Raw genomic sequence first — 21,628 nt, forward strand, 5'->3', positions numbered from 1 at the left:
CATGAGTTCTTGTACTTTTTCCTTTTTGCAATTCCCTCTCCCGTCCCTCTGGGGTGAGGGACGGTGAGTGAACGGCTGCGTGGTGCTTAGCTGCCCGCCAGGTTAAACCAGAACAACTATTCAGGAAAAGAATGCTACAGCCCTAACAATGGTCTATAAACAATTTCAGCACTTTTTGCTAAGTTATATTACTATTCCTGTTCTTTCTTTTTTTTTTTTTTTTTTTTTTTTCCTGAAAGAATGGTTAATGTTTAAATGTGCTTTAATTTTTTCTTCTTTCTTCCCCCTATTCACTTAAGTGAAAGCAGCATCACTTACCTGTGTCACATCTGAATGTATGTTTATGGTGATAAAAGTAGGTATCAGACAAAAAACTGCAAGGTTTGCTAGACAGTCCTAGTGCTGAAGTTCTGGGAAGTTGAGGGCTTGTGGTCTTTTTTGGGTGAGATTGGACAGTGAAAGGTGAACTTCCTTGCCTTTTCCTTACATTGAAAACTAAAATTTCAGGTCTCCATTTTAATGTCTCCGAAATTCGGTTGAAAAGGGGGTATTTGATACATTAGAGAAACATGCATAAATGATGTAAAATGTCATAAATTTTCATCAGAGGCAGAGGGAATGGCTGAGTTGGTGCTTAGATTGCTGCTTTGATGTTCTAGATAAATTGTATGCCTAAGATTTTATTTAATTTTCATGGCCTAAGTATGAGGAGATAATCACCATTTTTTTTTTTTTTGGTCTGCATTTTGTCGGAGATTTAAGCTTCAAATCATACTGCCCCTAATGCTGAACTTGGCTGAGCTTAAGAAGCCACTTCTTATTTCAGCCGTGTATTGCAGCGTGGGTTTAAGTGCAGGTTTTCCAGGCAGGATGAGCAAAAGGGGCTTCTGAGAAGCGTGTTTTGGAGCACGTGAGGTGAGAGTAAAGCAGGCTGAGCAGGGGCCGTGCTCTGGGAGTGCTGAAAAGCAGGGTTTTGCTCTCTCTTCGCAGGCGAGCAGCAAGCATGAGCGTGGCAGCACGCGAGCATGGGCGCCGCCACCCTGTGATCTGAGCCCCGTCCCTAGCTGACTTCCCGGCCCGCCGGGCGCTGCCCGTCCCGCGCCATGGAGGACTGCCTTCACACCTCCTCCGAAAACCTGTCCAAGCTGGTGAGCTGGGCCCACAGCCATGGGACCATCTGCAGCCTCATCCCCAACCTCAAGCACCTGCTGTCCGAGGGGGCCCACGGCAACCTGACGGCCATGTGGGGCTGCAGCGCCGGTCATGCCTATCACTGGCCCCTGGCCGCCACGTGCCGGGCGGGCTCACAGGAGCGTGTCTGCTTCCAGGACAGCCGCAGCTTCAACTCGGACAGCCCCAGCATGCTGGGGGTGCCCTCAGAGGCTCAGGCCAGCCCCTTGGAGCGCTACCCGGGCCGGCCGGGGAAAGCCAAGCTGGACTGCACCCGCACCCGCGACTCCTGCGACTTCTCCTACTGCAGCGAGCCCTCGGAGCTGGGTGAGGCGGTGGAGGAGTACGAGGATGAGGCCACGCTCTTTGACATGGTCTGCGAGTCCTCGGTGACTGACGAGGACAGCGACTTCGAGCCTCATCCCCACCGTGCCCCCAGTGGCCCTCGGAAGCGGCCGCCCCCCGTCCTCCCCGCCGCCGCCCATGCCCAGCCTGCTGACGAGGGGGGCGGCGAGGTGCTCCTCAAGAAGATCAAGCAGGAGCTGCCTGAGGACTACTACATCGTGGCCAACGCCGAGCTGACGGCTGGCGCCGACGGGCCGGCACTGGCCCTCACCCAGATGTCCAAGCCCAAGCCACCAGCGCAGGCTGGACCCTCTGGCATGGTTGCCACCAGGACCCTACCCCTGCCTGCTGCTGGCCCAGACCCCGACCCACCACATCTCTGCTCCTCCCCACCTGGGCCACCCCGGCTCCCTGCTCAGAGGCCACCCCGGGGTGCCCTGGCCTCCCCAGCCCGGGGTACGGCTGGTGGCGTCCCCTCGGCCACCCTGCAGGTGCCTGCCACCAGCTCCAACGCCACTGCCATGGGGAAGGCCATCAGCATCCCGCTATCAGCCCTGCAGCTGCCCGGGCAGGAGGAGACCCCGGCCACCGAGGAGACCCCACCGCCCGCCCTGCAGTCAGCCCCAGGGGGCGAAGCAGCAGCATCGCCCTCAGTGAGCACAGAGCCCGAGGTCAGCTCCAGCCAGCAGCAGCCCCCCGCCGCCCCCGCTGCCACCCCTGAGGCAGCAGCGCCATCGATGCCAGGTAGGAGGCTGGGGGGGTGGGAGACGTATTTTGGGGGGATGGGCACCCTGGCTAAGTGTCAGGGGACACATAAGGAGGAGCCCCGCTGAGCTGCGGGTTCATAAGAAGGCAGATAGGGGAGCTACCAGCCTGGGAGAGGATCTGGAGGACCACCCCCTGTGAGGAAATTGCAGGTGCCATGAGGAAATGCATCTTTTAGGACAGGTTTTTAGGTCTGTGGGGTGTAGCTGTGTGCTGGGAGCTCTGCCTGAGAGAGGTGTGCAGCCTAGAAGAGTATCTGGAGGGAGATCTTCCCTGTTATAAACCTTTATCACATTTTCCTGACCTGCAAATCAGAGCAGCACACAGAGACCTGAAGGACAACCCCAGTGTTAACCATGAAATTGATAACACAAGCTGTAATCCAATAATTTTTCTTTTTTTTTCCCCATTCTCAATGGAAGTTCTCAGCCTCCTTCCTTTTTTCCATCTCCCAGTGCTGCCAAAGCGTTGAGAAATGGCACAGACATTAGCAGATAAAGAGCATCCTGATTCAGCATGCTTCTACTGAATGATTGCCACATGCCAGTCTGTCTGCAGGACAGCTCAGTGCTGGCCACAGGCATTGGTGTGGGGAGGAAGCCTCCAGCTCTCTCTGGACCCAAGTGTAGGCGGTGCTGCCTTTGCTCTTCCAGGTGGTGAATGGTGCCTTCCCGGGGTGAGGACAAGGCTGGAGGGAGTTACCTATATGCATTCCCTGTGGTAGCTACTTTAAACCCTAAAAACAATTACTTTAACAGCCTGGACAAACCCAGCCACCCTGAAAAACAGTTGAACACTATTAAATCTATTAATTAACAAGAACCTGCAAATCTTGTTACCAGATAAAACATCCAGCGTATTTAAATACACAGTTTTACAAGGTAAAACCCCACAAAGCTCTACAAATTAAAAAAGATGGTGGTTGTCTTGGTTACAGCAAAGCAAATTTCTCTTTGGGACTCCCATTTCTGCATCTTTGAGAAGTTGCTTTGCAGCAGTCCTGTCATATAACACCCCATGTGGAAATCCCAATGAAAAGCTCCAGCTGACACATAGCTGAGTCTGCTTGGCTAAATATGAGAGATGTGGGTTACCTGATGTGAATCCAGATTGCATGGTAAACCTACTTACTCTGTTTTCTTCAGTTTGTAGTACATAACTGCTGTGTGTAGTAGAGTTGCTTTCTACCAGCCAGCCCCTCCAGCTTGCTCAGCCTCCAGCTTGCAGGTTGGGACACGTGAATACAAACCTAGGCAGATTTTTGCCGTGTGTGTGTGTGCTATCTTGGAGAGTGATTTGCTTTCAACAGAGTCATTAAAATCAACAAAACCCTTCAAACTGCTCTTGTCAGGATTTGATCGGGGACGACCTGCAGCCTGTTTATTTCTGAGTGCTCTTCTCCATCCTCAGAAGCCAGGTGAGGCCAGCAGTTGTTGCCCCTGAGGGCTAAACCTTACAAGAATGGACACAATGCCACATTTTCACATGTACGCAGTTTCCAGATTAGGGTTGTTCTACACCTAGCGTCTCACTGTGAGGACAAAGTGATACTGCATCTAGATTTACACCCACTGTGTAAATCCCTCCTAGCTTCCCAGTGCTGCTTGCATAGACAGCAACGTTACATCAGCACCCTGCCTGAATTCCATTCCAGTCATCTATGTCCTCAATACTTAAATTTCTTGTGTTCTCAGGAAGTGTTATGCAGTGTCAGCCTGGTACAGTGTTGTAATATGCTGTTGCTGTACTCAAAGGTAGCTGCATTTCATCAAGGGTAAAGTGATTGATACACGACTATAACGTGATACTCACATCAGGGAAGTCTTGATTGCTATAGATCCTACTCCTTTGGCAATGAAGTGCTGGCATTAATAAATCTTCGAGCTGCAGAGAAGTGAGCAAGTGAATTTATTGCAGATACGTGGTTCTGCACAGCATATTCTTTCAGCTGGAATCTGGGGGTCTGATTAAAGACTATAGCACGCTTATTGTTTATGTTGAGTGATTTTGTTAGGTTGTCTCTTTACTTTACAAAGAGGGATGTAATGGAAGTGGTGCATGATATATAAAATTTGAGCAATATTGAACTACAAGAGAATGTTTATATGTACTACATAAAAACGTTTCTTTCCTAAACAGACAGGCAATGATGAGTATAATTCTTACATAAAAGATGGCAGGAAGTAATTATACCAAGGAGCCTAGAGCTATTGTTAGTTTATAGACTCAGTTGATGTTTTGACAAACGAATGAAGATACAGTTAAAAGGGAGCAAGGAATTTAAATTCTTCCTTTTCCTCTACCAAGCGTTGCTTAATTTTAGAATAAGATACAAAGCCTTGCTCCTGGTCCCATTATAATTGCTCATGTGTTTATGAGGTCTTTGCGGGACCAAGACCTCAGGTGGTTAGTTGTGATTAAAGAGTGTGATCAAACCAGCAGGAAATATGACTTTGAATTTTAGGTTAAGTCACACATCTTTGTATTTTTGTGGGTGACACAGCTGATAGTTAGCATACATGGGACTCTCTTAGGTCAGGAAAGTTTGAGCAAGATTCTCTAATAGATCAGAAATATCGATATATGTTAGCTCTGGCCAATGTAATCTACACGGTAGTTTTGGACTGGTTTCTCTTTTAAACATTTTCTTTTTTTTTTTTTTTTTTTTTTTGTCCTTCACTCTCTTTAATTACCCTGTGGCACCCAAATGTTGCAGGGATTTAGCAGAGGCATTTTAATGCATTATAAGTGAAGTGGCATCCCGGGATTCAGTGAGGTTAGATTCTGATTTCTGTTGGATTCAAGTCTTCATCCAAGCATTGCAGAATATACTGCATTATTTTTGTTAAACTCCAGCCATAATACATCGACATTCATCTGTGAATTTTCTGGTTGGGTTTGACTGCTTTGTTAGCAAAGGCTTCAAGAATATGTGTAGGTACTACTTAAGAGACCTACCTCTAAGAAGAGAGAGATTTCTGTAATGGTGGAGAGCTGGGAATCTCTGCAGTTTCTACTTCCCAAATAGCCTCTTTTGTCTTTCCCTTTTGCTGAACTTGCTCTGTTTTTTCTGTCCAAGAACCAGCAAGGGCAGGGTGGGTCACGTCAATGAAGATAGGTGAGTAAGAAACAGGATGCTTTAGGTTGCAGTACATACAACCTAGAAAAATCATCATTTAGATGTCTGAAGCCACAAGTGGAAAAAATGTTGTAACTGCAGGAGGATATGGAAGAAGCCTATGGCTTGGAGGAAGATAGAGCTTATGGTGTAGGAAGGCAAATATTGATCCCCAGGGAGGCAGGAGTCTCTTTGTAAGCAGAATAGCTGAGGTGTTTGTGAAGAATGCTCACCTTCCATCTGAAGAGTGAGGGTGGAGACATGAGTTGGGTTGACAAGACAGTGCAGCACTGTATCTCTGGTCCAACACTAATCTAACACTATAAACACAGGAGGAGCAAAGGGTTCTGCGAGGAGACACTAAAAAGGTGTGAAATCCATCTGTGCAAAGTGTGCAGCAGCCAAGGAGTTGTCAGTAGGGATGGAAAACCAAAACACCGTATAAATGAAGTGACAAATTTTGTTGTTTCTGTCAGAAGCATGGCAAATCATGTTCTGTGGGTACCAGCACAACGCCAGTGTGCGTATGCATTGATGGCCTGGCTGGGCTGCAAAGTGGTGCTTTACATGTACAAGCTTTTGCAGAGTTTGGGGAGGAAACAAGGTGTCCACAAACACCAGTGGATTCTCAGTGTGCTTCACACTGTCCCATGGGCACCAAACCGAACCCGTGGTCGTGAACACGTGCCATGATAGATGGTGCCATGGCCTGGGCCTTGCTGAGGTCTCTGCTCTGCTTTCCTTCCTGGTCCTTCCCTTTCTGTGTCTGGTTTTCAGGATCCCAGAGCAGCGTGTCACTCACTCTTGCCAACTTTTTTCTCCTTTCCCTGACCTGAGCATGATCATTAAAAGATACGGTGCCTCCGGGGGTGGTCTGATGTTTGTTTGCAGCTTTCAAGTTGAATGTTTTAAAGCATTTCTCTCCAACCAAAAGAACTGGGACCTTTCTCTCTCTGCAGTTGTGTGGGTTTCAATTAAATGGGAGCTGAGATCCTTGTGTGATCATAGGACTCGTTGATTTGGACCTCTTAGATGAACATCAAAATGTTAAGAGATTTAGGGGAGAAAGAAGTCCCCCGACTTCGCGGATTGCTAACAGTGCCCAGGTTAGGCTTAAACTCCAAAATCGCTGTTAACACTGCAAGCAGAAAAATATATCAGCTAGCACATTCCAAAGAAGCTCAAACAATAAAAAACAATGCCTTTTTTTGGAGGTATATGAAGCATCAGCCATATATCCAGAAAGGCCAAATTAATCCCTGCTGTAATTCTTCCAAGTCCTGTGGAACGGTGCCAGGAAGGAATGTAACACAAGGCAAATAACCAGTCAAGGAAAGTTACAAAACTTTATTTAAGCTCTTCCAAGAACACTCAAATAATTGCTGATAGGTCTCTGTATATATAATCTACGTACAGAGATTGATGACTTTTGGCTAAGGGGACCGCTGGAGCCTGCCTTCAGGGACTCACACTGCTGAATGTGGTCAAATGAACGATTAAACTGTTTTAGGGGTGAGACAGTCTCCTTCTCTTTGTGTCGGAGTGAAGAGTTCAGAGCCCACTAGTGACTCTTTATGCCCCGTAATTGATTTCTTTTCTTGCTCCGCTAGCTCAAGTAAAAATAGTAAGTTCTGAGACAGATGATTACCCCCAAAAAGTACTTTTATTTTTTAAAGTTGCAAGTACCTTGCTTATTCAGAAGAATAAAATCAGATAATTAGGCTTTTACTAATCAGAAAAAGGAAGGCAGTGAGTTGATTAACCACCTCCTGCACTGCCTCTGCTCTCTGATCTTGCAGCATGGATTTGCCAGGCCTCTCCCACTCTTAGTTATCTGTATTCAAATGCTGCTAGCTGATAAACCATTGATTTGGGGACTTTAGTCTGGAATTTCTGCTTATAAGGCTGATGTTACTTGTCTTTACGATATTGTAAGGGAGTTCTGTTTAAAAGCAGAATAATATCATAAAAAGGACAAATTCAGCCTCTGAAATGTAGTCGTGTACTTGCATTCATCACTGAGGTCTACAGCATGCCAATCAAATCTGAAAAGTTTTAATCTTTGTACTAATAATGGTAATGTGGGAGTATGTTTTATGAGTCTACTCCTACAAAAAGGAGTTATCATGTTATTAACTCTTGCAGGAGAACTCTGAAAGGAAGACTTAGCAAGTACTATAACATCTCTAGATGTTTTCAGAAATTTGTTTATCACCATTTCAAACTCCACGTGTTTTCTTTATTGGAAATTTCATGCAGACGCAGAAGGCTCTTGACAGCATCTTGCACCCGTGATGACCAACAGCAGACTTCTCATGCAGAGGGAGATCTTCTTGCTGCCCTGAATGTTAAATATTTGTTAAACAAAGCGACTGTGCACCCAAATGATGAGGCTGCTGCTTTTCTTGACTGCAGGGCTTGTTTCCTGTGTTCCCCCAGGACCTCCCCTGCATGGGACGCCCTGCAGCAGGCAGAGCCATCTCCTGGCAGCAGTGCTGAGGATATACCTGTGCATCTTGCCAGAGGGTGTTCGTGCATGCTCATGCTGAGCATAGGTTGGTCTGGGAGAAGTCTGAGGATAGGGGTTGGGTAGTAAAAGTAAAGGAAAAGGAGTTTAGGCCTGGCAGTTCACTGTAACAGGTGAGGAGTGGTATTTTCCATCCAGTCTGTGGTGATTCTATGCCTGTAGCCTAGAAGGGAGCGGAATGCCCCCAAAAAGGTCCATTGCACCCATGTCCCAGCAGGATTTAAGGATTAAGTCTGTAAAACATGTAGAGTTAAGCTGGCTGTCAGGAATATTTTCTGGGGCTCTGAGCAGAAGAATTGCATCACAGGGAATTAGGGAAACTTCATTTAAATGTATGTTTTCAGTTTAAAATACCAAAGTACAAGCAGTATTAAGTATTGCATCAGAAGAGAAACTGGCAACTTCAATAATTGGCTGTGTGGCTGTGTTCTAGAGCAGCACGGCTCATTGCAGATTTAGAAATGTTCCCTTTCCCCCATTGCTCCAGCATCAGAGTCAGAAAAAAAAAAAAAAAATGAGGCAGGAGAGAGAAGGAGAAAACAGCCAGTTTTGCAAGACCAACATGAACTAGATGCTGTGCTCATCACTTCTTCTTCTGTCCTGTGATACTGATATGTAAAGGAAGAAAATAAGTCTGGTGGTGGTTCCAGCAGTCCCGTAAACGTATGGAAACAACAAAGGAAACTGGACAAGTCTCTACTGGGTATCTCTTTATTTTGGGGAAATAGAAGATAGTTTAACATGACATTTTTGATCAGAGATCTATATTGCTTGTGTGGTCTTTGCAATTGCTCTAGTTTTAGACCTGTTCTCATCATATGATTTGTGAGTCTCTGAGCAGGAAAAGAGAGGCAGAATGAGATCAGATTGGGATCTGCAGGGGTGACAGAGCACAGCAGCACTGACCCCAGAAGGGCCTCAGACACGCGCTCCCCTTTTGCGCTTCGGATGGGGTGCTGGGACAGAAAGGGAACACAGGATATGGCCTTTAGGTCAGGATACTTTCTGAGAGTGTCTTTGCACTGTGGATAAGGCCAGTACATAGCAAATTTGTCTGCAGAAGAACTGTTTCACCTATGTATTCTAGGTTCAAACCTTCAATAGTGGCAGAAAACCTTGGGAAAAAAAATGTTTTCACCTGTCTCCGTGATGGGAGCATGCCATTTCTGCATAAGATGTTCTGTGAAGCCAGCACACATGGACGTCTCGTTTTATTTTTCTCTTGGTTGAGTCTTGTTTCTTTATTTGAACGGGGCCTGTGGCTGCTATGGAACAGGCAGGCAGAGCTGTATTTTCATTTCCCAATTGAGTCAGCTCTTGTCCGGAGCCAGGAGATGCTTCCCAGCATCTGAAGCCGGTGCTGGTCATCACACCAACCTTGTGTTAGAGGCAGCAGATGAACCTTGCTCCCACCAGATCCTGCCCTTTGTGGGAGCTTGTGTGTTGTGGAGAAATTGGTTCTGAGCTTGTCTTTGCCATCTGTGCCATTGAAACCTCTACAGCTCCTTGTTGCCTGTGGGAAACACGTGTGCAGGTCAGGCATGCAAGCTCTGCATTCAAGTCTCCGAAGGACCAAGCAGGCTACCAGGTAAATAAGAACTGGACAGTTTGAAAGATTAAAAGTAACCAGAAAACCAAGCAGCAAGTATGCAGTTAAATATTTTATCATGAAACATTCTAAGATTTTTTTTTTTTTTTTATGAACACCCCCAAAACATTCTGCTAGAAGCTCTTTCCTTAAAGAAAGAAAAAGGTGTTTTATTGTTGTTTTCATTTGTTTGTTGGCAGCTGCACACAGGTTGCTCAAATTTGGTGTGGAAAATCACACTAGCAGCTTCCCTAAATTACTTCAATTTTTTTTCTGGCATATATTCTGGCTTTCCTATGGTAACTGACATCTCTGTACCCATTATTGTTTTTACATTTGTTAGAGGTTAGTGAATGTAGACTTGCCATTTTATAACCCTGTATTTCTGTAAATCTCTGCAATAGATCACAAGTTCATTTAAAAATGAACTTTAAAAGAATTTAAATATTTTTGTGCCATCTATCTTCGTTTAAAAGCTTGATTAATTGGGCTTGGTATTTTTATGCAAGCTGCAGGTAGGACCATTTTTCGGTAATATGTTGAGTTTATTTGAGTGTATCCCTGGTGTTTTTTTTGTCTGAAGATGTTTTCCTGTATCCCGGTGTAATGCCTTTTGTCTACCAAGCTCACTTCTGTGCAGAAGTACTCTGCTACCCCTTAAAAGATTTTATGTGGGCATTCAGTAAGTAAGTAAATGCAGTTTTCCCCTGCAAGCTACGCGATAAGCCTGTGGAAATGCACCTGCTCCTTGCAGTAATGCACCTTGCAGTGATGGGGTTGTATTCACTTTCGGGGAAAAACGTATGGAAAATCTTTCTTAAAGATGTGGTGCTGACTTTGCCTTGTGAAACACGGACATAGTCACTGTTGGGAGCTGATCTCAACACCCAGCTGATGCATCCCCCAGAGGGGAGCCAGCCTGCTTCCAGGGAGCAAAGTGCAGAAGAGCAAATGTTAAAGAGCAAAGGCTGAGGCTCCCGCCTGCTCAAACAAATGTAAGTTTCAGGCTGAGACTCAAGAAATTCATTGTCTCTGTCTCATTTCTAACATACACCTGTCGCTCCCATTGACTTCAGGAACAGCGAGGGCACATGCACACATGCACAGAAGGACCGCACGTGCCCCTGTTGGTTAAACTAAGGGTATATTTAGGCAGGCAGTGACACTGTGGTCTGCTGTTGCTTTTCGTTAACGAGATCTTCACGATGAAAACATCGCTTGAAAGCATACAACCATGGATTAATGATACTTAATAATTTACTTGCTAATTTGTCCTTGGAAATAAGAAGAACAAAAACTGACCTTCTGTTGTGCAGGGAAGGAAAAAAATCGATTCAGAGATAATCTGACCCAGGTCACATCACTCCGGGGCAAAATCTGAATGTGCTTCTTTGCTGAGCTATTTTGAGCAGGACGTAATAGTACCCAAAGATACTGCCCGTGAAAGATCAGGACTTTCATCTCTGGTCTCTGAGTGGCTTGCTTCATTTTTCTGTTTGCTATCACCCTTGCCCTAGCTGGATATTTGCCTAATCTCTTCTTTAGTCTGGTGGCTGCTGAAGGATATCTGTCTGAACGAGCAACAAACAGAACCACGGGTACTTCTGTACGTGAGTACTTCCACCCTGACCATGACTTGGAGCAGTCTTCTTCTGAGTGTGATGAGCACTGTACATCAGTCACATGGATGTCCCAAGTTACGGGGAATTTATTCTGTCAATGACTCTGGCTGTTTGGGGCTTACTGTCTGTTACTGCCTATACCCTCAAGAAAACAAATTAGCAGGCATGAAAATTTTTCTAGGATTTGTAGCCCTGCATTCTTGCCTGTATGCTGGTACATGCTTTGCTTTTTGCTTTTAGATTTCTGTTTGTTTCTTCTTGCTGTAGAAAGAGGTGTCTTTTTGCCTGTGTTTTGTCTCCCCTGATTTCAGATAGTCCTCGGGAAAACTTGTTGACAAACACCTTGTCCCTTTACCATTCACCTGCATAGCTGTTAAATACGTCACACTGTTTATTGTGCTAGTGCATAATAAAGCAGCCATATATATGTGTGTATACCATACATCCATAATTACATTCATTAAGTTATACTCCGTATCACCTCTTGCATGAATTAGTTTGTGTCATTTTTGGTATGAATTCATTCAGTAGCAGGGAAACTGATTGTTCGTGTGCTGCACAGAAGAACAAATTATTTTTATGGAAATAACAATTCAATCCTGGCAGGAAAATTTTGACAATGTAATTACGGAAGAGAGATAATAACAATATTCTGAGCAGCACAGAGGTGCGTATGTATGTATGCTGTGTGTGTGCGCATAGCCAGAAAAAAAATAAAATTGAAAGCCCTCAATTTATTTAAACAGACTGTATTCAAACAGAGCTGCGAAACGTGACTACAGATCTACTCAATTAAACTCTGACAGAGTAAGTTTAAACACATACCCAAGAGCAGACACAAACAAGCCGTGCCACCAGCAGCAGACTGGAGGAGGCTGGCTCCCTGCATGTGCACATCCCTCTCTTTGTCCCTCCAGCTCAGCCTGGCACCTCTGGAGCAAAGCATGTGCTCCTCGCCCAGCTGCCTGGCAGCGTCTGGTGCCTGGAGTGCATGGCCTTGCCCTCTGCAGGGATGTGCTCATGTCTCTGCCCTCGGCACAGCTGCTCTGTCTCCTCCAAGCTCGTGGGATCGTGGCGTCTTTGAACTTCCACCCCTTCCTAGTACAAGGAGCATCAAGACAGCAAGGCAGGGTAAAGAGCGCGCCTTAGGAACTGCTTCGCTGCAAGTGTTGCACTTCATCCTTTCTGGAGAACTGCGTGGAGAGCTGGTCCTTAAGTTCTGCTCTCTGACCCAGTGAAGACAAAGAAAATATGTGTGTTAAAAGTGTGCTCTGAAACCAGCTATGCGAGGTTGTAAATTGTGAGCTCTTCATAGGGTTCGTGCCCTTCACAGCTTGCTTCACTCATCCTGGAGAATATACAGTGCAGAAAGGTAAAAGCAAATTGTGTCATTGTGTAACATCACCAGCCAGGATCTCAGAAATAAACTGCGAGGTCTGTAGCAGGCAATTTGAGTACTTCACTAAACGTAAGAGGGTGTTGGGAAATGAGATACCGAAATGCAATTATTTAGGATGCTGCTTTCCCTGTTACCAAAAGGCAGTGGTGCTGGCTCCCTGCACGTGTTCCCTGCTACATCTGCAGCAGACGGTTCAGCCAGAGCAGGAAAGGGTACCTTTTGATTCACTACCAATGGCAGTTTAATAAAATAGAGGGGGAAATGTCTGCAGTCTCTAATAAGCAATATATCAACGAAGCACTGTCAGCCTGTGTAGAGAGCTCCACAGCAAGATTTATTACGTTAATTACAGTCATGTGGGCCTCATGCTCTTAAGTCTGAAACTGCCGTCACATTCTAAACTTGATTTAAGAATACATTTTGGCCAAGACTAAAGTGCAGTCTATTATGATTAATGTAATAAAATATTTATTGCATACTCCCTTTCTTTGTTCCACTGCTCATTGCCCCAGTTAGACTGCCTCATTCCAAACCAGTGATATACAGTTAGATTTCAGAGGATCCTCATCTGTTTTTCATCTCTCTCTTCACTGTTGTTCTTTTTTTCATATCTCTTTGTTCCGATTCTCCCTTCTCTCCCCCTCATCTTCATTTCCCACCCATATTTCCCAACTCTGCATCTCAGCTGCTGTCTGGAGTGAATCAAAAGCAGGCAAACTTCATAGCCCTGGCACATCCCTTTGAGACCTCTTGCAGTGCTTTCTCAGTTCTTATTAAAGCGAGCTCTTAAACGCAATGGCATTAAAACTGTTGGTAGGCTGTAGCTGAGCACTTGCTGAGCCTGTGGCAAGGTAGGGTGCTGTGAAAAGAGAAGACTGATCTGTAAAGTGATACGTGTTTGTGTCCTGTTTTCCGTTCTTCTTCCAGGGGGCTTGCAACTGCAGACAGGACCTAGGGAGTAAGACTTTATGTTATTTGGGAGGCTTGGCCCATAGGAATACAGGGGCTGAGAGTAAGCATCCTCAGGAGCTGTGACCCTGCTGGGTGTCAACACGTTGTCCTGTTGGTTGTACAGGCAGGCACAGCACTAGGGTTCCTTCATCATGTTACTTCAGATGTGGACAGAAGTGTTAGCCAAAAACTACTGGCTCCAGAGATCTAATATAATAGGCTGTATAATGCTGTTGTACAGTATCTGTAACAAATAGAAACACCTCAACTTAGAGGTTGCTGTGGCACACAATCCCACTTGGCCAGATTTTCCAAAACACATATAAGATGTTACTTGTGGTTTTGTGCAAGCCAGCCCATTAGTTAGATTAGTGGTTTGGTGTTTGCAAGGTCTGTGTATGCATGTAACTCCAGCATTCTCTGTATGAGCAAGCAGAGGTGGAAACCTTACGGAAAATGTAGAGCCCTGTTTTTCTTATAAGAAATCAGCTTTTTGGCACAAGAATTTGTGTTTTACCCCTAAAGCTTCATTAATTTTTAAATGATAAACTTCATCCAATGAGGGGAGTGCTCTGATAATTATGTTTTCTTTCTTCATTTTGATTTTTTTTTTGTCATAACAACTCTTGAATCCAGTCATCTTACACATAGGACTGTTCAGTCATGCTCCTCTTCTGTTATCTAAACAAATAATGAGTTAGTCTAGCTGGTCTCTATGTTTCTGTGTAGGCATAAATGTAAATAAGGGACCTTAATGCAGGAAGCACTTCCTATATGCTTTGTTGAACTGTGTATGCTTTCTGGACTGGTGGCCAGCAGACCAAGTCCATTTGGAAAACAAATGCTTCACTTCTGCAGTGCCTCATCTAGCTTCCAGTTCGCTGGTTAAGTCTGACAGTTGCTGATGTACTCCCTAATTTCCTTCTGCCCCAGATCATGCAGTAAATAACGTGTTTTGAAAGGTCAACATTTCACTGTGTTGCTGAAAAGTCCTGGGTAAAACAACTGATATTTTCCAGAGTTAAGCATTTAACCTGAAGAAAACCTTAGGCAAAAAGGTGGCTTTTGTCCTTAGCCCTAAATTCAAATCATTACTTCAAGTCTTTTCAGTAGAATTAGCTGTTTAGCTAGGAAATTATTATGCATCTGAATGCAAAGGTACATTGTCAACCTAAAACTGGCATTTACTTCACAGTGTGTATCATATTTTACCAGTGACCAATGCCAGCAGCACTCCAGTTTCACCAGTCCGCCAGAATGCTTTAGCCTGAGCTCTGAAAGAGGGGCAATTATGTGTCAGAAGTGAACATAGCTGAAGAAAGTTTAACCAATCATTCTGAAAGGGGGAGGGCTTTGCAAATTTTTTAAAGTTTTCTAATGGTTTTAGGCTTGCTGTGTAGAAAACTCACAGAATAATGGATTTATCTGGATTGGAAGGGACCTCAGAGACCACCCACACAACCCCCTGCCATGGGCAGGGACACTTCCCACCAGCCCAGGCTGCCCAAGGCCCCATCCAGCCTGGCCTTGAGCACCTCCAGGGATGGGGCATCCACAGCTTCTCTGGGCAGCCTGGGCCAGGGCCTCACCACCCTCTGAGTGAAGAATTTCCTCCTAATATCTAATCTAAACCTACCATTTTAATTTGAAGCCACTACCCCGTCTTATCAGTACAGGCCTTGGTGCAAATTTTCTCCGCATCTTTCCTACAGGCCCCCTTTAGGTACTGGAAGGCCTCAGTTAGGTCTCACCAGAGCTCTCCCTTCTCCAGGTGAAACAATGCCAGCTCTCACCACCTTTCTTTGAAAGAGAGGAGCTCCAGCCCTCTGATCATCCTCGTGGCCCTCCTCTGGACCCACTCTAACAGCCCCACATCCCTTTTGTGCTGGGGGCCCTAGAGCTGCACGCAGTGCTCCACATGGGGCCTCACACAGGTGGAGCAGAGGGGCACAATCCCCTCCCTGGACATGCCAACCAAGCCCAAGACACACCTGGCTTTCTGGGCTGCAGGCTCTCTCTAAGCTTATTTTTTAATACACTCCATATCTACGAGAGTTGGATTCCTGGAGCTCAGTCAATTACAGTGGGGTCCAGAGTTTGTATTTAAAAAGTGCCTGGAAGGGTAACAGGTAACATGGAAATAAGAGAGAAATGAGACCAGACAGATGAACCTGGAGCTGTTTCCAGGCTTTGCTATAATCTAGGTGACTGATTTGAAACAGGGTAGCTAAAATGGCAGATCCCAGTCCCTCTGAGCCCTGAGTACCTTTCACCTGGACATCCCCAACATACGGGGTATGCAACTTCTCCAGTGCTCTTCCAAAAGATCTTCTGCTGTTCTCCTGGCTGTGCCTCTGGGAGCAGCTGTAGTTCCCTGCTGTGAAAATGCTGCACACTATTTGGCTAAACTGGCAGAGCTGGAGTTGGTGTATTTGTTCCTGCTGCATACAGGTCAAAAAAAAACACAAATGTATCTGGGTAAGCATGCCTAGCCCCACTGTTGGGATGCAGAGGAAACACATCCCATTTTGTATTGCAGCTGTTCACACCACTGCATTGCAAGACAGCTTCATAAGAAGGTGGGAAACTGTACAGTCCCGTGCTCCATAAATACCACTCTAAGTGTTCAGTGGCTGAAGTGAAATGTAGAGTAAAACAAGAATGCAACACTTTCTCTTTTCCACTAGTCCTGACAAAACTGAAACCAACTAGAAGAAGTGAAGATCATGTGTAGGATAAATTAAAACATTTTAGATGAGAAAATGCATTTTCAGACCCATAGTGTTGAAATATCTCAGAAGATGTCACATCACAGTAGGGAAGGGGGCTACCTTGTGCAAATGAAAAGTCCCTGCAGCACTGCTGATTTGCAGAGCTCATTAGTCACTGCTAGTATCCGCTGTGTAAAAGATTGATCCAATCAGTCATACGAGGACATAAATTCTTAATCCCTTGTCATGGCTCCAAATTTTCTGGCATTTGAGGATGATGTAGTAGTTTCATTAATATTGATGGAAAATTTATTGTTGACTTTGCACCTTGCATCTTTTCAGGCTCTTGTGGTGAGAAAGTAGTGAAAAAGTGTGCAAACTGAATACCAGTACTAGGATCTGAGTGAGCACCAATTTAAGAGACCATTCTGCACCTTGCAAAGAAAAATGTACAGATGGGTAAAGTTTATTTCAGTGACTCTTACTTCATGGAGATACCAATTTATAAATACTCCCATGCTCATTTGCTTTGAATCTGTGTTCTTTTTTTCTTTGAGGGTTCTTAATTTTAGAATCATAAAATATTTCACTGATAATTTTGCTGGAGGAGGTTAACTGAATAGAAGCATAATTTGTTTTGGCCAGAAAACCTAACATCTTTTATAAGTGGATTTTAATTAAGAATTTTCTACCATACTAGAGATTTTACATGCTAATGAAAGCATTTGCTGAAAATGTTAAACTGCATGGGGTTTGGCTTAATGTAGTGGAAATAGAGAACTTTAATTATTAAACAGAATTTAGTAGCGAGATCAGATGGGTAGGGCAGAAATTCAAGAAAAAGTGCAGGAGTACTTTCTCCTGCTTCAGTAATCTGCAGCTAACAAGTTAATCCTTTGATCCTGCAGAGCTCAGAAGCTGTTAGATGTCAAGCCTGATGAAAATCTCCAGGCAGTCACAGGGTTTTCTCCCCTCTTTTGACTCTGACTCACCAAGCCTAAGCTTAAGTAAATATGATATATTGTAGCAAAGGAAATGCTCTTTATTTGGCCTCAGGACTTTCTAAAGAAACAGTTATGGTTGGATATGAAATAATTACATTAAAGCGCATGTATTTGTGACCTAAGCCTTTGACTACAGCATGCGTGTAGGAGTTGCCCCGACAGAGGTGGTCTGTACCAGACACTAAAAATGCCAGAAATGTAATTCCCCAAGTGCTTAGCTCTCCCTCTCTCTCAGTCTCAGAGTGGTCCCAGGAGTGCTCAGAGATCTTCATGGGCCTGACAATACCCTCTTGAAAGACAGAAGGAAAGAGAGGTAGGCTGTGGCTCACATTACTCGTTTTAGGGGGCTGCTTAGGGCCCTGGCCTGTGGATACAGTACCACTGTTTTCCAGCACCTGCAGGGTAGGGGCAGGAGCTGACCTGCAAAGTGCGGGTGCGCAGGGAGAGCGCATTCAGCTCCAGCATGGAGATACATGGCATCCCGTACATGCAGGGCTTTCTCACTTTAGTAAAAGCATTTTGGTGGAAGTGGGTCTTCGCCAGAAAGATTTTTCTAGTCAGAGCACAAATCAGGCAGAGGAGACGCTGGCTGGTAGTGCGATTGCCACCTGAAAAGCCAACATTGCTGGATTCCTTAGGCAGAATCTGAGGCTGTGTGCTCAGGCTCATGACTCCCACTAATGTTACAGCCCCCCTCTGAACATCAGCAGTCTGCAGTGGTCTGGCATGAAGGACCAAAGCAAGTGCTCCTCCCTCACCATGCATAGTTACGGAGGAGGTTATGTCCTCTGCAGTGAGCACTGGTGAGTCAGAGTGTGTCAGTGTGTGCGAGATGAAATAAAAACAGCCCCGAGTCTGATAACTCTGCTGATAATGTTAAGTCTTGGCTGCATTCAGATCAGATTATGAAAAGATCAGACCACAGCTGTTGCTCTGTGGGAAGGATTGTCTCACGGCTGTGGGCTAGCCAGGGACACCCAGCTCCCACTCGGTCGTCTGTGTGATCTCTGCCAAGTCACTTTAGGTATCTGGGACACTTACACTACTTTAGTTTGTCTAACTCTTAGATGGGAGTTTACCCCAGTCCCACAACAGAGTGGGATTTACAGCCTTTTTATTGCATGTTCCAGTTATCTTGGAAATGAAGCTCTGATACAGGATCAGATACAAATTACAGGTGCTTGGATCAGACCCTTGGTGTACTGGTGCAGCTGGGGGACAGGACCGTGGGAGATGCATCTCCAAGTCAACTCGTTTTTTAAGTTTCTTCTCCTAGCTCCAAAGGTTGCATTATTCCAAGGAAGGGGTACTATGGATAGCTTGGTTTGGTAAATCAATGACACCAATAATTTTTGGTTGGTTGGTTCAGACTGTTTTACTGACCAAGACAGGTTACACCGTAATGTGAGGGCATCTGTCTGCCCTAGACTCTAACAACAGACGCCAAAGTAAGACTACAAGAAAAGTGCAAGCATATGTGACACCTCCCCACCCTCCTGTCCCGAGCAATTTGCAGATCAGGGTGTGTCTGGTTTAGGGATATTGTCTTGTATTAAGGAGCACTCTGTAATTATTTTTTGTGCTTTCACCCAGTTTTTGAACCCATGCACGCAGAGGAGTTCGTAATAACATGAGCAGTAGATGCCCAAGAGGAAACAGGTTTAAGTTTGCAGTGGTCAAGGGACTAATGTAGATCTCCACCTGTGTTTTCAGTAGTTTCCAGAAGGACCACTGAAAAAATACCCCAAAGGGTAAGCCCTGGCCAGAAGAGCTTTTCATCTCTACTCCGACAGATGCAGCAAGGTGAGACCAAGGAAGCATTTGGGAACTGTTAAGACTGGAAACACTCCTGTGTCAGGACAAGACCATTCACTTTTCATCCTCAAACCAAGAGATGAAGTTGTGCACCTCATCAGCTCTCCCAGCGTGTCCTTGCCATGCCCTTCGATCCCTACCATAACATACGTATTTTCAAAAACTCGTTGTGATGACAGCTGAGATGCTTTTTAGTCTTGAGTTCTTAATGATCAAATTACTTTCAATTTAGTCTTTCTTTATCCATCAACCTGGATGGATTTGTAAGGGACAAAATGACATTACACAAACCTAATCTCCTTCTCTGACAAGATAGCAAGGCTCTGTGGCTAGAGGAGAAGCAGTCAGTGCCAAACATCCAGACTGTGACAATGGCTTCGGTTCTGTTTCACCTTATTTCCTGTAGGCACAGAAGAGATGTGTAGAGTGGTGATGTGAAGAGATGTGTAGAATGCTTATTGTAAGCATTTTGCAAGAACTGTTTGCAGGCGGCACCCGGGGAGTAACTTTTGCAATCTCCTTGTCCTGGCAAGGGTTGTGTGGAAAGGATGGAAGATAGGCCTGATCGTGTGCTGTAGTTTCGTTACTGATCCAATGGCCCAGTCGTGCTGGGTCTGGCTGGGACGGCCTTAACTCTCTTCACAGCATCAAGGCTTTCCCTTTTTTTATTTTTATTTATTTATTTGTTTATTATTTTATTTCCCCTCTTTCCCATATTTACTCAGCTTTGTCTCCTCTCACAGATTTTCTTGCTTTTGCTCTTCCTATTCTCTTTCCTGTCCTGCTGGGTGTGGACAGAGAGTAAGTGGCTGTGTGGTTATCTGCTGAGTGCCAATCACCGCAATAATAGGGAGTAAAATAATGAAATTAGCAGGAAACATGGAGTTTGTTGATATTAAAAGGGTGTTTGGATAAAATTTGTGTTCCCGTGGTAATTGGAGATGGATTATATGTTTTCTTTCAGTGTTATGACATCTTGTTGATTAAATGAGGAGGTAAGATTTTAATGATATGAAGAATTAGGCCTCCTTCCTAAACTCTGGTAGGCTACTAACATTTTCTTATTTAAGTAAGGCTCAGCTGCATTGTCTGCTTTTGCTGTGGATGAAGAGCACATGCAGATCTCGGCAGTGGCTCAGTTGATGTCTGGTAACTTTGGCTGTCTCAGACTCTGCCCACTGGGTCTCACTGGCTCACTGCATTAGTCCCATGCCATGAGATATGCATGATATTTGAGCGGTCCTGCAGAAACATAACAATTCACTTCAACTGCAGGCTGGATTCCCAGTCAAAATTGACCTAACTCTCCCGATTCTGCTGGCAAATAACCTCACCCATCATCCTCAGCATTTCCCTCCTGCCTCGTGGAGCAGCACACCAGAGCACTGCAGGAATGCGGTGTTTCAGGGGCACTGTTTGTGCTCATGCACCTTCAGGAGATCTCGATGCAGCGTGGATTTTGTAAGTGTTGGTTGCAGATCTGGCAATTTCCTTTGCAGATTAAGGAAAGATGCCAAAACATAAACGACTGACTGTGTGTCTCTGCCGTGTTGTGACAGGACATCCTGTAAGAAGTGCTGATTGATGGCATGTATAAAACCAAGCCATTATATGTGCTGTTTATATTGAAACACTGCTTAAAATGTGGGCTGTCAGTCAAAGAACCGATTCCTTACACGGTGCTGTAATAAGTGGTGATAGGTGCAGCGAGCAAGGTATCAGAGTAAATGCTTTGTTTCTGAACCTCCAACAGCCTATGTGACACCTCATGTCTCATGCATCTTCCTGGTGTGCGTGTGGGGTGGGAAGCACCTGGTGAGTGCTGCTGTGGTGCCACTGAAGCACAGACAGCGGGATTTCCTCTCGCTATAAGTCAGGTGGAGAAGGGAAACCAAAATGTATGTTTTATTTGCAGTGAGATAGAGCAGAACAGAACTAGCTTTCTTCCCTCTTCTGCTTATGAAGTGGGAGAGAGGAAAGGGATGTTTGCTTTACAAGTACAGAGAATTGTCAAATCGCTGGAATTTTCCTTCTTTGTGTTTGCTGCTCGTCACTTTCTAAAACCATGACAGTTTGTGCTGTCTGTAATGACACTTCCTCCTATCTGCTTAAAAATTGCATCCTTGTACGGATAGTTTCCATATGCCAAGAAAACACTCCATAAATACACACATCACTTCACAGTAAAAAGCTTTTCCTTTTATGCTTATGATCAGACTGAAAACCATTTGTCATTAAAAACCATCTTCGCAGAGGCATCTGAATGCTGTGCTTTGATATGCGACTGATTGTAAGGACCTTTGAGTATAGCTTTATGGAGCAATATAAGGTTGTTTCCTGAATTTGATTTTTTCTGCAAAATGAAAAGGAACGGTCACAATTGCACTTCCACTGTCAAGGTACAGCTTGATTATGTAGAGAGACTATATAATCATGTTAAGTACTGACAGTTTTATGCCATATCTTCTAATGTGCAGTATAATCTATTTTTTATTCGCGTACATTTGTAAATTACACATTGCTCTGTGGTACTTTTACCCGCTAACTCCCTTCCTAGGATGTGCTGCATTGCCTTGTAGTGTACATCTGTCTATATTTGTTTAGCTCTTTAAA

At 44.8% G+C, this 21,628-nt stretch overlaps 1 protein-coding gene across 13 annotated transcripts in view; it reads left to right on the top strand.

Moving 5' to 3' along the window:
* KIAA1958 (KIAA1958 ortholog) overlaps positions 1–21,628 on the top strand; it is a 57,475-nt gene that overhangs the window by 26,391 nt on the left and 9,456 nt on the right. For 11 of the 13 annotated variants that reach the window (XM_038170259.2, XM_038170265.2, XM_072031710.1 and 8 more), the window contains exons 2-3: positions 991–2,259; positions 18,914–19,003. In XM_038170259.2, the coding sequence (XP_038026187.1) occupies positions 1,104–2,259; positions 18,914–19,003 (1,246 nt within the window). In that variant the 5' untranslated portion in view covers positions 991–1,103. The remainder of the gene's footprint in view (positions 1–990; positions 2,260–18,913; positions 19,004–21,628) is intronic. The other 2 variants (XM_072031713.1, XM_038170269.2) reach the window with 2 other exon arrangements.

The sequence above is a fragment of the Anas platyrhynchos genome, chromosome Z (assembly GCF_047663525.1).
Source record: "Anas platyrhynchos isolate ZD024472 breed Pekin duck chromosome Z, IASCAAS_PekinDuck_T2T, whole genome shotgun sequence".
Classification (NCBI taxonomy): domain Eukaryota; kingdom Metazoa; phylum Chordata; class Aves; order Anseriformes; family Anatidae; genus Anas; species Anas platyrhynchos.